Below are 15,227 nucleotides of genomic sequence, written 5' to 3' on the forward strand. Positions count from 1 at the left end.
CCTTAACCCACTGAGCGAGGCCAGGGATTGAACCCCCAACCTCATGGTTCCTAGTCAGATTCATTAACCACTGAGCCACAACGGGAACTCCGAAAATGACTCCTTTTGATGGGCATCCTGGGGCCTTTGCTCTGTTAATTTAATACTCAGGACACCAAGTACTGAGTCTAGTGAGTTACAGTCACCACTGCCAGGGCCAAGGCACACCGAGCTCCCTGCCCTCCCTGAGTGGATGTGTACAGCCTCTGCACCCAGGGGCTCCTTTGGGACATCATGCCAGAATCGGGTGACCCTGAGTCAACAGGAAAAGAATGTATTCTCTTTAGTGTAGTGCCAGCTCCTGGGACAGGAATTCACCCCAGGGTGTTCATCCCCATGTCTCCTCCAGAACTGGCACGTGCTAAGGCTGCAATAAACGTTTCTTGAGAGGCATTCACCAATGGCAAGGAATACATTCATTATGTAGAATGGGGGTAACCCTTACCCAATCTTACTTGCAAAATTTTATCTTAAGTTGGTATGTAAAGTACAAAGGTCAAAAACCTAAGACCATAATAAAACCACAGTGGTCAAATTACTCTACTTTTTATTGAGCGGTAATCTGACTCTCATCGGAACACAATTTTGTCATTTAATACTCCTTTCTGAGTTATACTTTGAATAGAGCAAGATTGAAGTGAGTGTGGCTTTCCTTATTGAGCAGACCCTTCCTGCAAGAAGTATAATGGTTCTTATTTCCTCATCAACCAAGATCATCTATAATGGCATCTGCTTTTGCACATTGGTTGTGTGCTAATTTGCTAGATGTTTTCATGCATGTCCTTTCATTTCAGCCATATAACAACCCTAAGAAACATCACTGTGACTTTAATATTGTGGAAGATGAAACTGAGGCTGAGAAAGATTAAGTACATTTTATTTTCTTTTTGATGTTTCAAAGAATATCCTATTTTAGTTCTATGGGGAAATAACAGGACATTCATGCTACAATTAAATGAAACATCATTTTACAAAGACTTACTTGTTTATCATTAATGCTTACAGAAAAGGTGGGATATTTTCCTTGAAACACAGTGTTCTGGGAGATTACATATAATTTATATTCACATACCTTCATTAATTGAAGGAAAAAGAATCTCCTGAACAGGTTCTACTCTGTTTTTCTCATGTTTGACGAAACATATGTGTTCTTTACCCATGGACTCTTCACTCACAGTCAGCCAGCTGAATTTCATGTATGTGTCATCAGTCTTCACGGTGTTTCCTTGCATGGATTCCAGAACTCTGTTGTCATTCTTTTCTTTCCAATAAACCTGAATAGCATTAGGGAAAAACTTCTCCAGAAGACAAAGGTATGTTCCAACCTTAGAGTGCTCTATCTCAGCAATTGAAGGAAGGAAAACAGTGGGCTTGGGGGTCATGTCTGTAGCAAGATTTCTGTCTGTGGGGGGGAAGTGAAACAATAATGAAAAAGAATTATTCGAGTAACATGAACATTGTGTGGTTTGGAAAAACTTAGCGAGTAGTAAGAGGAAGAAACCCTGCCATGAGTTAGTGCTCACCATGGAGTTCAGCCACAGTAGAATATTAGTGCTTCTCATTGTTCTTATTTTCAAGGGGAAAAGAAGTTCAGTACTTTGTGTCACTTGCCCGTGTCACAGCTAATAAGTAGCAAAGTTGGATTACGCCTTGGCCTTCGTATTTTCTCCATATGCAGGGATGGGGTATGACTTTTAACTGCCCCATAGCAAGGCTTTAACCATGAGCAAGACATGTCCTCATAGCATAGGCCATGACTCTAACTTCCATAGCAAGGCTTAATTATAACATTTTTTTAATCTCTTTTGTTCTCTCAAGGTAGAGTCTGTTTTAAAGTGGATGGGTGGGTGGTGGGATCAGGGATGGAGGAGGAGATCAGGGGAATTTGATGACTTCTCTACAGGTGAGAATCTTTGATGGCTTCTAAACTACCTCCCTTTCTGATCCTGTGTTTTCTAACTTATGCTCTCTTTGGCCACATAACACATTCTCTTGTTCTGCAACTCTGTGGAAGTTCATTCTTCATTTAACTGGTTCTGAAATGAGCCATAATTATTTCTGTCCTCATACAAGTAAATATCAGGAGGAACTTTATCATATTTTTAAACAGCCACTTTTTGTAATGGGAAAAATATCCATGCGAACTTGACAATTTGTGATGTTGAACTTTTAGCTCTAAATGTGGGTCCTACGGCCAGTTCTGAAGTGATGCAATTCTTATAGATTTCTAATTTTATACAGCATCTCAATTTCCCATCTGAACCACTCCAGACTTTTGAATAGAGGAGTAAATCATTTACAGCATTTGAATTTAAAACTAAATAGCAAACTTTCCAAAACTTCTATTAAAAATGTGTAATTTTCTGATATGTTTTACATAAACTTTATCAAGTAAAGTGCTTATCAGACTTTTGTTTCACTTTAGAAAATGTTCACCAAAAGCACATTTTATTCTGGAATTTCACTTGAAGTTTAAGCATGACCAACATGCACTGTACTTTGTCTCTCATTGTCTTCCCCAAATTGGAATCTACCTTATAGGCTGCTGAACTGTTTAGAGCTCCAGTATTTACTTTGTTTTCCCTGCTGAATAAAGTGTATATATTTAAAGAAAGGTCAAATGCATGCTTCCTGAGACGTATAGTCTTGCAGACACAATGTCAAAATATAAAAGAAAACATTACAGTTTATAAAGAATGTCGCGTGAAGGCTGGAATGTTACTTGATTATCCATTTATAGCTAATCCAATGGTTAAAATTATAAGTGTTAGAACATTTCCAAATTGATTTTCTTTCTTTTTTTTTTTTTGCCTTTTCTAGGGCCACTCCCACGGCATGTGGAGGTTCCCAGGCTAGGGTCTAATCGGAGCTGTAGCCACGGCCTACACCACAGCCACAGCAACTCGGGATCCAAGCCGGTCTGCGACCTACACCACAGCTCATGGCAATGCCAGATCCTCAACCCACTGAGCAAGGCCAGGGATTGAACCCACAACCTCATGGGTCCTAGTTGGATTCGTTAACCACTGAGCCACGATGGGAACTCCTCCAACTTGATTTTCTAATGAGACACAAATACCATATTAATATTCTCTTTGAGCTAGTTTGGAATTCGTTTAATCATTGGGTGGGTCATTTCTTAAGAAAAGAAAAATTGGACTTATTTAAAAGGAAAGGAAAAAAATTCTTGAGAATTTTTGCCTCTGTAGCAAAGTTTCTGAGTTCTCTACTAAATCCATATGCAAACAGTGGTGATTTTTTTACTTATGCTGTAAATATAATTAGGTCATAATGTGCTTGACTTTATACATCTCACTTCAGTGTAAATAGTATTTTATGGATTATAATAGTAAGCACTATATTTCTCCAACCATATACTTAATGCTTATATTGAGTTAGAGTTCTGTATTTTTTCTTCTCATTTTCTTTTATAAATTAAGTAATGCTATTTCATATTTAAATAAGAAAATCATATTATGACTTTAATCTCTATATTGAATTGCCTTTACATCTCAGTCATTGAATGTATGCATTAAAACTTTCTGGTAAATATGATCATGAAGCCAGAACTTACTGAATATATTTTAGAGCCAATAAATGTTGATATTAGAGGTGATACCAATTAAATTAAAAGATTAGGCTTTAAAGCACATAGAACAACAAATATAAAAACAAACACATTTTAATATCATTTTTCTTGTCAAGTAGACTGAAGTCCTACCAATACTGTGTGAGTGTGAGTGGAACATAAGAGAACTTTCCATTTGAGTGGTTAGAAGTAAAGCTGTATCCTCTGAGGAATTTCCGTTCTGTCAATATTTTTGGCTGCAAACAACTCTCCTCTGGGATACAGTTTTCCCTTTCATTTGAATAGAGTGTAGATTCACCTATCCAGCACTTTTGATGTGTTAGACAACATGCCAAGTAAACTCTTCACACTATTTCAATTTATTCTTATACAACCCATGCTGGATACATACTGTTATCCCATTTCACAGATTAGGAGACTGAGACCCAAAAGTAATCAACCAAGTTCTCAGCAGCAGTAAATTATGGACCCAGAGTTCCAGGTTAGCCTGACTCCAAAGCCTAGATTTTTGAAAACACTTTTCACCATCAGAAAAGGACACGTATCGATTGACAAAACTCACCTGTCATAACGCACATCAGCCTTAAGCCCAACACTTTCATGATGATTATAGGAGTTATCCATGAGCCCTCTTACATAAGCCCACATGCACACAAACCCAAATCCTACTATATCTGCACCATGTTGTCTCTGCTTTCCTTTACTCTAGGCATTTGTTTTAAAACCTCTCCTAAACTTCGACATCTAATCCCCATTCCCATTCCCATTTTTCCAAACATTTTTAACTATAATTCAAATTTGTTTCTTGCCTGCCCCCATCTCCTTGAAAAGGCTGCATTCCTCATACCTACCTATGACGAAAAGTTTTGTTCCAGCACCGAAGATTTTGTTGTATGAAGTCCACAGTGATTCAACCCATATCAAAAACTTTAGACTAATTTAGCTTCTCTGAGTTCTTAAAATCCTAATGGAACTATGATGACTTGTGATTCAAGAGACCAGGGTTATGTTTCGGGGTCATTTTGCTCCTACCAAGTTCTGTGGTTGAGCAAATCAAGTAAATTAAAGATTTCAGGGCTTGTTTATTTGAAAACATAATGTTAGAGTAAATTATTTCAACATCCCTATCAGTGCTGAATTGAGACCAATATGAAAAAGATCTGAAAAAGCAATTTTATTAAAAATCCTATGCAAAAGAGATTATAATAATAACTATGATTATTATCATTAGCATTATTATTAGCGATTTGTTTGAGCTGTTTTTGTTGCTCCAATATGATATTTTAATATCATGGGACCAAAGTTTGCCCTTACTAATGGAAATTTAGTATTTGGAGGTTGAAACTAGATCTGTGGCAATCAACTATGAAGACCCTTCCTTCGTTTGCATTCCACTGTGCTCCAATATGCCTGGAATTCTCAAAGCCATCATCACAGGAAATATGCTTTTCACACACACAATTAAAGGCAATTTTATCTAGTTTTACCTGCTGCATTTCCAGGGTTAAGAAAATCAAAGGGAACACTGGCTAAAACCTAATGAAGGCAGTCCACATACAGAATTGCTCCACTTGTGTTGTTCAAAACAAATGGCTTTCCCCTGCCCCCATCCACAGCACAATCTATTGGCATTCCAAGTTTTTACTGGAAAGTTCACCCTCAGAGTGATTTCTCTCCAGCTCATGGACAGAGGTCAGCTTGCAGCTCCTGGCAGTGGGCCTTCAAGGAAGAATGACTGAAAAAAAAAAATGGCAGGATACCTGATCCTCAAATCCTATTACAGTCATGTTGGACCTCGAAAACTTACCTGCTTGACCCTGTCTGCTGAGGGTCACCATCTGTGAATAATAAATGTCGGTGCCCATGGCATTGATGGCCTGAGAGTGTAAAAGGGTTTGTTTAAAGACCATTTCTTCTGTTTTATAAGATGATATTGAAGACAGTATCCTATCTTCACTTCCTTCCTAAACTTTCTGCACTGAAATCCTTTTCTAATGTTATGGTGTGAAAACATACCATCTTTGAAACTTTGGTGTGCTCATTTTACCAGTTAATAAAAACTATGTACAACACCCCATTTTCATTTTTCTCTTCTTTTATATATTTATTTTTTCCCAAATATAACTTTAATAATTTTTCACAATAAAGTGCTTATTCTTCTATCTAATTGCTATTATTTACTTTTTAAATTGAGATAGAACTGACACATAACTCTTCTACATTTGAGCATGAAATTTTACCCTGTACTTCCTGCTAGATCATCACAGGCCTTTTGCCTTCTGTTTTCCTTAGTGACTTTTATTTTTATTTCATGTTCTGCCTGTATGTGTGTTTTCTATCTTAGGTCTTAAATACATCTTGGAAACAAGCAGTTTAAATAAATGATGAAGAGTCTGCACATTATATATTGTTTCTTATTCTGCCCCAAGGGTGGATATTTTAATACGGTCCAACTCCACTATGACATAGGGAACTGGAAATTATGTTTGACAGTTGCAGTTCTGTGAGATAGAAGCAAAACATTCAGAAATCAAACAGAACTGTGCCTGTTTTTATAATTGTGCTTATTCTTTCAATATTTATATAAATATACAAAAATTGGCCATGCTAACATTACACAGAGATGATGCTCGGCAAAACCACATTAAGTAAAAATGTGATCAAGAGTCAAAGAACCGACACCACCCTGACTGGGCAGCTCGTCTGTTCTTGTCTCGCTTCAGCTACATTGGAGAGTTTGATTATATCTTTCCTCACCATGTTGCCTAAATCCTCTCAATCTCCTCTCTTAAAAGATTTTCATGTATAAAGTATGTCTTTGCCAAGACTGTAATAGTTAATCATTCCTTAATTACCAAAGAGGAAAAAAAAAAGGAACAATAGACTTGAGTGTTTAAGACATGTATATTCACCATATTTTACAAGTATTTTGTGATTTATATGTTTTGAGATGGGCCCATCTGGAATGATTCTAAAGTAACTTCTTTCCAGAATCCAGTTGTCATTTCCTAGGCCAGATACATTGTTGCAGAGTATGAATTCTTAGTGATGTTATCTTGAGCTATTCACTGCTGAAAAACTGCTCCTTTTTGATTTAAAAATATCCTTCTTATCTCTAGGGCACTGAAGTAAAATCCTGTGCTGCTCATCAGAGAATTCTGTTCAGTTTGGTATTTCTGCAGTATTTGGTTTGGTATTTTCCACTCCCATCATGAGTGCAAATGCAGCTGTGAGTCACACAATTCAATAATGCAATGAAGTGCAACTGCTATAGTTTTTAACAGCTTTAACATTTGTAGCTAATTTGATATCAATACAGAAAGGAAATTGTGGGCAATGGAGTCATTCTTGAGAGACACCCTAAGATTCATATTTTGAGTACTTAATAAATGCATAAACAATATGACTTACAGAGACTTTTAGGGGGAAGAGGTCATTTCAGAGCCATGATTAGAGTCAGAAACATTGTTTTCACACATGAGTAGTAATACAGGTTATGATTATTACTAATTAGGAAATCAAATAATCCATTTAAAAGATCAGGCTACAGAAGGGTAAATATTCAGAATATAAGAAGTTAGACTTAATATTTCTAACATTACATAAGGGTCCAGATTATTCACTTTGTTTTATAGAGAAGAGAAAATTAAGAAAAGTGTTTCCCACTTAATAGATTGTTTACAGGGATAGGAACTTGAAACAGTAACTTATACCAACATAATAACATACCATGATAATATTGTAAGAATATTGAAGTATAAATGAAACATAGTCCTCAAAATATTTTAATACTTATCCTGTTTTGTTTTTTATTTTGTTTTGTTTTATTTTATTTTATTTTTGTCTTTTAGGGCCACACCCACGGTATATGGAGGTTTCCAGGCTAGTGGTTGAATCAAAGCTGCAGCCACTGGTCTACACCACAGCCACAGCAACTCAGGACCCAAGCTGCATCTGTGACCTGCATACACACAGGCAATGCTGGATCCTTAACCCACTGAGCAAGGCCAGGGATTGAACCTGCATCCTCATGGATGCTAGTCAAATTTGTTTCCACTGAGCCATGACAGGAACTCTATTAGCCTGAGTTGTGTGTGTGTGTGTGTGTGTGTGTGTGTTCTAAGATGAATTTCAATGGCTTACAAGCAGGGAAGTAAATAGTTTTATTTCCATATACAGTGACTAGTAGCTGCAAAATTGCCATTCATATGCTGAGGTCAAGAATGTGGCAGTCAGATAAGGGGGATCCTAAATTGTTTTTTATAAAAATCATCTGTCAGTTTTTCACTGCTAAAGGAAGACTAAAAAAAAAGTTACTTACCAGGGGGAGTTTCTATGAGTTTACTCCCTTCTCCAAATATCTTGATCCAGCCTGAGTTATCACTGCTTAGAGTGCCTACAAAAATTCCATCTTTCTCCTAACTTCATGAGGTGACCAGCAGTTTAAAACCTTCGTTCTGGTTAGTTGATCTCCTGGGTTCTTTTGAAAGTCCTTGAAAGTAGATGCCATGGTGTCTGATATTTTCTAAGTTTTCCTGTGATAAATGGACCCAAATATCGGTTTTCCACAGAAAAATAGTCATTGAAAACACTGAAAGAAAGATGAAAGTCTAAAAGCAGGAAAAGAACTGATTGACACCAACTGTTAACTGCCTGCTTTTCTAAATTTCCAGGAATAGTATTCAAAGAATTAAGACTTTTATTCCCAGGTGTTCTGCTCTTCTGAAACGGCTCAGAGTTGCTTTCAAGGAAAGGCCTTTCTGTTCTCACAAACACCATGGCTGCTTCGTTAGCGATTTGGGGGTGTATTTCTGAAAAGAGGAAGCTCTTCAGTAACTGAAAATACAAATACTCCAACACAAGTATACCTGAGAAATGTGAACAAAGTTCTCCATTTACTGGGCAACACTATTCTTTTTCAAATTGAAGTATAGTTGATTTACAATCTTGTGTTAGTTTTTGGTGTACAACAAAGTGATTCAGTTATACATATATATATACACTTTATTTTTCATATTCTTTTTCACTGTGGTTCATTATAGGATATTGACTACAGCTCCCTGTGTTATACAGTAAGACATGGTTGTTTATCTATTTTATACATAGTAGTTTGTATTTGCTAATCCCATACTCTTCATTTAGTCCCCCATCCCCTTTTATAACCATAAGTTTGTTTTCTATGTCAGTGAGTCTGTTTCTGTTTCATAAATCAGTGATATCATATGGTATTTGTCTTTCTCACTTACTTTACTTAGTATGATGATCTCTAGATTCTATCCATGTTGCCTCAAGTGACACTATTTCATTCTTTTTTGGCTGAGTAGTATTACATTGTGTATATATATCACATCTTTATTTACTCCTCTGTCTATGGACATTTAGTTTGCTTCCATGTCTTGGTTATTGTAAATAGTACTGCTATGAACATTGGGGTGTATGAATCTTTTTGAATTATAGTTTTCCCCAGATATATACCCAGGAGTGGGATTGCTGCATCATAGGCAACTCTATTTTTAGTGTTTTAAGGAACTCCCATACAGTTTTTCACAGTGGCTGCACCGATTTACATTCCCACCAACAGTGTACGAGGGTTCCTTTTTCTCCACACCCTCTCCAGCATTTACTGTTTGTAGATTTTTTTTTTGATGATGGCCATTCTGACTGGTGTGAGATGGTACCTCCTTGTGGTTTTGCATTTCTCTGTTGTGGCAGGCAACACGACTCTTTACTAAAGTAATGCAAAGTGAGAAAATAAGTTCTAAACTGACATCATTTTTGTAGACTAAAAAAAAAAAATCGTAGAATTCTATTTTCTTTGAAATATAGATTCCTTATTTGAACTAAAATTTGAAAACAAAATCTGGTTCTCTGATATGGCGAAAGAAGAACTGTCTTCTAGGCTATTACATAATCTTAAACCAGTCATCTTGGATTAGGAGAAAAAGAAATTACTAGAAGCAGCTGAGGGGTCCTCTGAGGACAGATGAGCTGTCCATCTGCTAGGACCCAGATAGGGGTCCCTGTGTCCACTCCAGAGCCATTCTGCCATTGTTAACTCCCCCTACTGCACCAAGCAAGCCTTCCCTATAGAGATAAATCTATGTGATGGATCCACTGGTACACATGAAAGCTGTTAAAATAAAACTGTAATTCTTAACTTCAATAGTGTTTACACTTACCAAAACAGTGATACTTATTAGCTTGTTTTATCTAAATGACGGCATTTTTGACGGCATTTTGAGGCAGGAAACAAGTCCCCACAGGGATGAGGATGGAACGTGAGGCTGCTCAGGGAGTAGAGTTGAAACTTACACTTCTTTCTGTACAACCAAGACCATACAGTGTGCTACTGAAGGGAACATGAAGTCATTCAGTACTGCATATAATTCCAAATCTGCCCATGATTTTCCCGATGTATTTCCATCTAATACTCAGTGTCCCTAACTGTGAGAATGTAGTGAAAACATCCATGTCTCAGCATCAGTATGAAGAGATGCATAGCACAACCTGGGCATAACACAGGAGGTCAGTGGATCCCATGACCTTTTTCTCCTTCCTCCCTCTCTGTCTCCTGGAAGAAGCAGGCAGATCACAAAGCTACTATTGGGGGCATAGTGTGGACTGGGGGGTACACCCTTTTCATGCGCTTAGTTCCCTGACTTGAATGATATCATTGGCATCTCCTGACAGGAGAACTCCCCATCATGAGGACCTACAGGGTCTCAGCCCTGCCCCCCAGCACACACTCTGTGTGATGGAGCTTCAGGGTCAAGGCTGTGGAGCAGCCACACCCACCCTTGTCTTTCAGAGAGAGCCCCACCCACCTCACAGCAAACATGGGCAAGGAAGGTGCTGGGTGCAAATGTTCTATTTTTCCTGTGCCAAAGTGATAGGGAAAATTCATGTCTAAATAGTTGGATTCAAAAATTTATAAAGATCTGTTACTGTTCTACTATGTCACTCTGCCTTTAATTAACATGACCCAGGGCATCAACAGAATACACAGCCAGGCCTTTCCCTGCTGAATACCTCACTTGAGAGAGACTGGCTAGAATTCTCCCCAAAGCAAATGACAATCAGAGTAAAAAAAACTTGGGGCCTTTTCTTAAGGAAAACGGTTTAGGATTCTGGCAGTGATTACCCTGAAAATGAGATCACCCAAGAAAGACAAACTCTAGGTCTCTAAATATTTCTCAGTAGGATGTTCATGCAGAAAAGAGCTAGTCTGTCACCCTAGAGGTTGAAACTACAATTAAGTGGCATAATTCCGAGAGAGAGAAGTTTTTGGCACTGTTGAATTCTGTTTTAGAGATGAGAAAACTGATACCTAGAAGTGTGGTGATCTTGCTCAAGCTCACAGAGCTAGCTCATCAGGGCAAAGCAGGAGCCAGTGAGGGTGGGAGAGTAGGGTTCCCAGTAGGGCAGTGTCAAGGTTCACAGCACAGGCACTGGGCTGTCTCTTCTTGGGGACTGTGGACAATGCAATTGTATAAGGACGTGAGTGATGAGCTAATTCCTCCTGTTAGCCACACCCCTCACTGTCCCCAGTTCACAGAATTCTCTCCCCTGTGGAGCCAGGCACTGGGATGGATGCAAGAAGAGGAAAGAGTTTGATTAGGACAATGGAGAAGATGAAGTAAAGGAACAACACAAACCCAGAGCTGAAGTAAGTGTCTGCCCCATCTCTTCTCACACTTACCAGGGGATCTTAGCCTTGAATTAAGCCTCCACTAGAGGGTAGATTGTGGGGCTCTTCCAGAAGCAGAGAAGGTCTGAACGACACATCTCTAAGTTCAAAATCGAAGCTCAGAGATGTAGACAATGAGCTAAGGAATCTGTGACACCGAAATTTTTCAGAATCATAGACTTTTCTCATATTAATCATTTTATTGTTGCTATTAAGCTGTACATAAACCTTGAATTTTCAGTTGAAAAGGATTTCTATTCAGCTCAGACCTCAAAGAGCTTTTATTTCTCCTCCACATATAGCAGGTGAGGGATTTCCTGTTCAGGGCTGGAGAATAAGTGACACAGCTCTTTCTTTTCTCTTCTTTTCTTCTTTTCTTTTCAAGAAGTTGAACAGGTTCCATAAGAAGGTAGTGGACATAGTGATACCTGATTTGTATGATTTTACTTGAATGCAGAAATCAGAGTCATAATTTTCACAGTGCAACCACCTCATTTTACAGAAGAGAGAATTTCGATTCTCTACTCCAAATTCCACGTATAGCGACGTTCAAGGAATGTGGGGCAGAGGGCTCCATGGCTCATCCCCAGAGAGATGAGTCATCCCCATTGTCATCCACTACGATGACCATTGTCTGACAGCATGAGTTTGAGTGCCAGGCGTGCCAATGGATGAGGACACTGAGATATTACTAGTATTGTTTCCTGGGCTTCTAACTTCTGGCTTCTCCCCTGCAAAATGATAACAAGGGGTGAGGCAGCAACTCAGAGACTGAAATCAGGAGTTCACTTCCAGGCTCCGCTTTCAAGCATTTTGTGCCAAATCTCCAGAGAGTCCTTCCCCCTTGAAATCATTTGCACAGCACTTCATGTGTGCATTCCTCAAGGGAGATGGGCAGATTCTTATATTGCCAGTCTCTTCCAGCACTGTCCAACAGGAATAAATGTGAGTCAATTCAGGCCACAACTTTAAAATGTTTTGGCTTTTTGGAGAGGAGGGAGGGAGTGGGATGAACTGGGAGTTTGGGGTTCATAGATGCAAAGTATAACATTTAGAATGGGTAGGCAATGATATCCTGCTGTACAGCACAGGGAACTCTATCCAATCACTTGTGATAGAACATGATGGAAGACAGTATGAGAAGAAAGTATATGTGTGTGTATGGCTGCATCTCTTTGCTATACAGCAGAATTTGACAGAACATTGTAAATCAACTATAATTAAAAAAAAATTAGGAATTCCCACTGTAGATCAGCACAAACAAACCTGACTGGTATCCTTGAGGATACAGGTTTGATCCATGGCCTTGCACAGTGGGTTAAGATTCCAGTGTTGCTGCAAGCTGTGGTATAGGTCATTGATGTAGCTCAAGTCTGGCATTGCTGTGGCATACACTGGCAGCTGCAGCTCCGATTTGACCCCTAGCCTGGGAACTTCCATATGCCATGGGTATGATCCTAAAATGAATAAAGATAATTTAAAAATTAAATGTTTTGTGAGTTCCTGTCATGGCTCAGTGGTTAATGAATCTGACTAGGAACCATGAGGTTGCGGGTTTGATCCTTGGCCTTGCTCAGTGGGTTAAGGATCTGGCATTCCTGTGAGCTGTGGTGTAGGTCGCAGACGCGGCTTGGATCCCACGTTGCTGTGGCTCTGGCGTAGGCCGGAGGCTACAGTTCCAATTTGACCCCTAGCCTGGGAACCTCCACACGCCGCGGGAGGGGCCCTAAAAAAGGCAAAAAGACATTAAAAAAACCTAAATGTTTTGGCTTCTGCATTAGAAAGGGGGACAAAGACAATTAAAATTAATATTAGGACTATTTTTACTTAGTCCAAGATAGCCATAATACCATTGCAACAAGCAGTCAATATGAAAATAGTTAAGGAGATAGTCCTTTTTTTTTTTTGCTTCTGTCTTCAAAATATAGTTTGTGTTGTATACATACAGGCTCGTCTCAGCTTCAACTCTCGGACTAACTACATGTCAAGGGCTCAATAGCCACATGTGACTAATGGCTGGTAGATTGAGCAGCTCAGATTCTCCTCCAAATGCTGGAGAAATGCTGAGCAGGATATTCTTTCAAAAGGTCCCTTCGGGAGTTCCCATTGTGGCTTGGTGGTTAACGAATCCGACTAGGGACCATGAGGTTGCAGGTTCAATCCCTGGCCCTGTGGTGTAGGTCGCAGACGCGGCTCGGATCCCACATTGCTGTGGCTCTGGCGTAGGCCGGAGGCTACATCTCAGATTAGACCCCTAGCCTGGGAACTTCCACATGCCTCAGGAGTGGCCCTAGAAAAGGCAAAAAAAAAAAAAAAAAAAAAAAAAAGACAAAAGATGAAAGGTCCCTTCGGACAGGACATCTCCCTCCCTGGGTTGGATCCAGCACCCACTCAAATTTATCTGCAGAGGACCCATAGAAAGGGAGTCACTCAGGCCAGGATATTGAGGGATGATTGCAAGGTGACCCAAGAGACACAGAGGCGGTGGCAGTTGCCAGGTCTGGGCCAATCAATGGGCGCCTGTGCTTTTTGTGCTGGGTCCCAGACTGCGAGCAGGGCTGTGGGAATCCCAGGCAGCACAGTAATACAGGCCCTCATCACTCTTCTCCAGCTTCATCAAGGACAGGGTACAGCTTTTGTCATCATTGCCCTTCTTAGCGGTGACCTTATTGCCTTGCAGGACGGAATCCCACTGCACATCCCGCTGCGATGTGGCCAGATAGAGGAGCCTCTCAGGGGCCTGGCCCTCCAGCTGGCGATACCAATGGATGTAGCTGACGGACGTATTGATCCGGCAGGGCATGGTGACAGAGTTCCCCACACGCGACACTATCACGGGCAGCTGTACCAGCCTGATCTCTTGGGCCTGCAAAAGAGATGGCAGTAATGAGGGCAGGCTGAGCCCATGGCCTCCCAGTGCACCCCACCTGCTCAGAAGGGGCTGACACTTACCAGGAACCAGGAGGGCCCAGAGAGGGCCAGCAGCCCAGCATGGCTCTGGGTCCTGCCCAGGTGGAGGAGCACATGGTGATGGGTGCTCAAATTGCCCAGAACTCCACACCTGAGCAGGTGATAGAGGCCAGGTCAGGGCCAGAGCTGCTGTTTCTCTAGGGTGCAAGGAGGCAACTGGGGAAAGAAATGAGGGAAGCAGGGAGGGCGGGACCAGGAGGGCGGAGACAGAAGTCTGACCGCAGGGGGAAGAGGGGGGTGGTCAACGTGAAAGTTCTGAGAAATGCTGAAGAATGTCGGTGGAATGATAACAGCAATACAGCCATCCTTGGCTGGGCACCGACTACATTTTAGCAGTGTGCTAATTGATTTTTGTTCATTATTTTATTAAATCCTGAAAATAACCCTGGGGGATAAATATTATCCTTGGTTTAGAACTGGGGAAAGCTGGAGCTGTATTTTTGTTTGTTTGTTTGTTTTTAGGGCCTCACCCACAACACATGGAATTTCCAGGCTAGGGGTCAAATCAGAGCCGTAGCTGGCGGCTCACGCCACAGTAATGCCAGATCCAAGCTGCCTGGGAGCTACACTGCAGTTCACGGTAAAGGCGGTTCCATAATCTCCTGAGCAGAGTCCAAGGATCAAACCCACATTCTCAAGGTACTAGTTGGATTCGTTACCCCTGGAGCTGGTTTTAAAGTCACTTTTCCAAGGCTGCATGCCTAAGGAATTAGGTTGGAATTTAGAACCAGGACTGGCTAAAGGCTAATCTCATGCTTTATCCGCTTGATACCAGTAGAGCAGTGAGTGTGCTGCCTGCTTGGGAGAAAGGGATGATCCCAGAACAGACATCCCAGCTAAAAAAACACCCCTGCCATCTGAGCTAGCCTTGGCTCATTTCCTCCAGAGGCCCCACCAGATGAGGATTTTAGATGCCCAAAGTAATATGACTGCTGCGTAGTC

General features: G+C 40.4%; 1 long non-coding RNA gene and 1 gene segment (V, D, J or C); one reads left to right on the plus strand and one right to left on the minus strand.

The window, feature by feature from the left end:
* The window catches only part of LOC102158411, a 51,989-nt gene that overhangs the window by 6,376 nt on the left and 30,386 nt on the right, over positions 1-15,227 (minus strand). Inside the window, 2 exon segments of the C gene segment in view lie at positions 1,112-1,441; positions 4,480-4,531. Of these exon segments, the coding sequence occupies positions 1,112-1,441; positions 4,480-4,531 (382 nt within the window).
* LOC110255504 overlaps positions 4,475-15,227 on the plus strand; it is a 46,200-nt gene continuing 35,447 nt past the window's right edge. The window contains exon 1 of the long non-coding RNA XR_002335916.1: positions 4,475-4,526. This is a non-coding gene — a long non-coding RNA (uncharacterized LOC110255504). The remainder of the gene's footprint in view (positions 4,527-15,227) is intronic.

The sequence above is a fragment of the Sus scrofa genome, chromosome 9 (assembly GCF_000003025.6).
Source record: "Sus scrofa isolate TJ Tabasco breed Duroc chromosome 9, Sscrofa11.1, whole genome shotgun sequence".
Lineage (NCBI taxonomy): Eukaryota > Metazoa > Chordata > Mammalia > Artiodactyla > Suidae > Sus > Sus scrofa.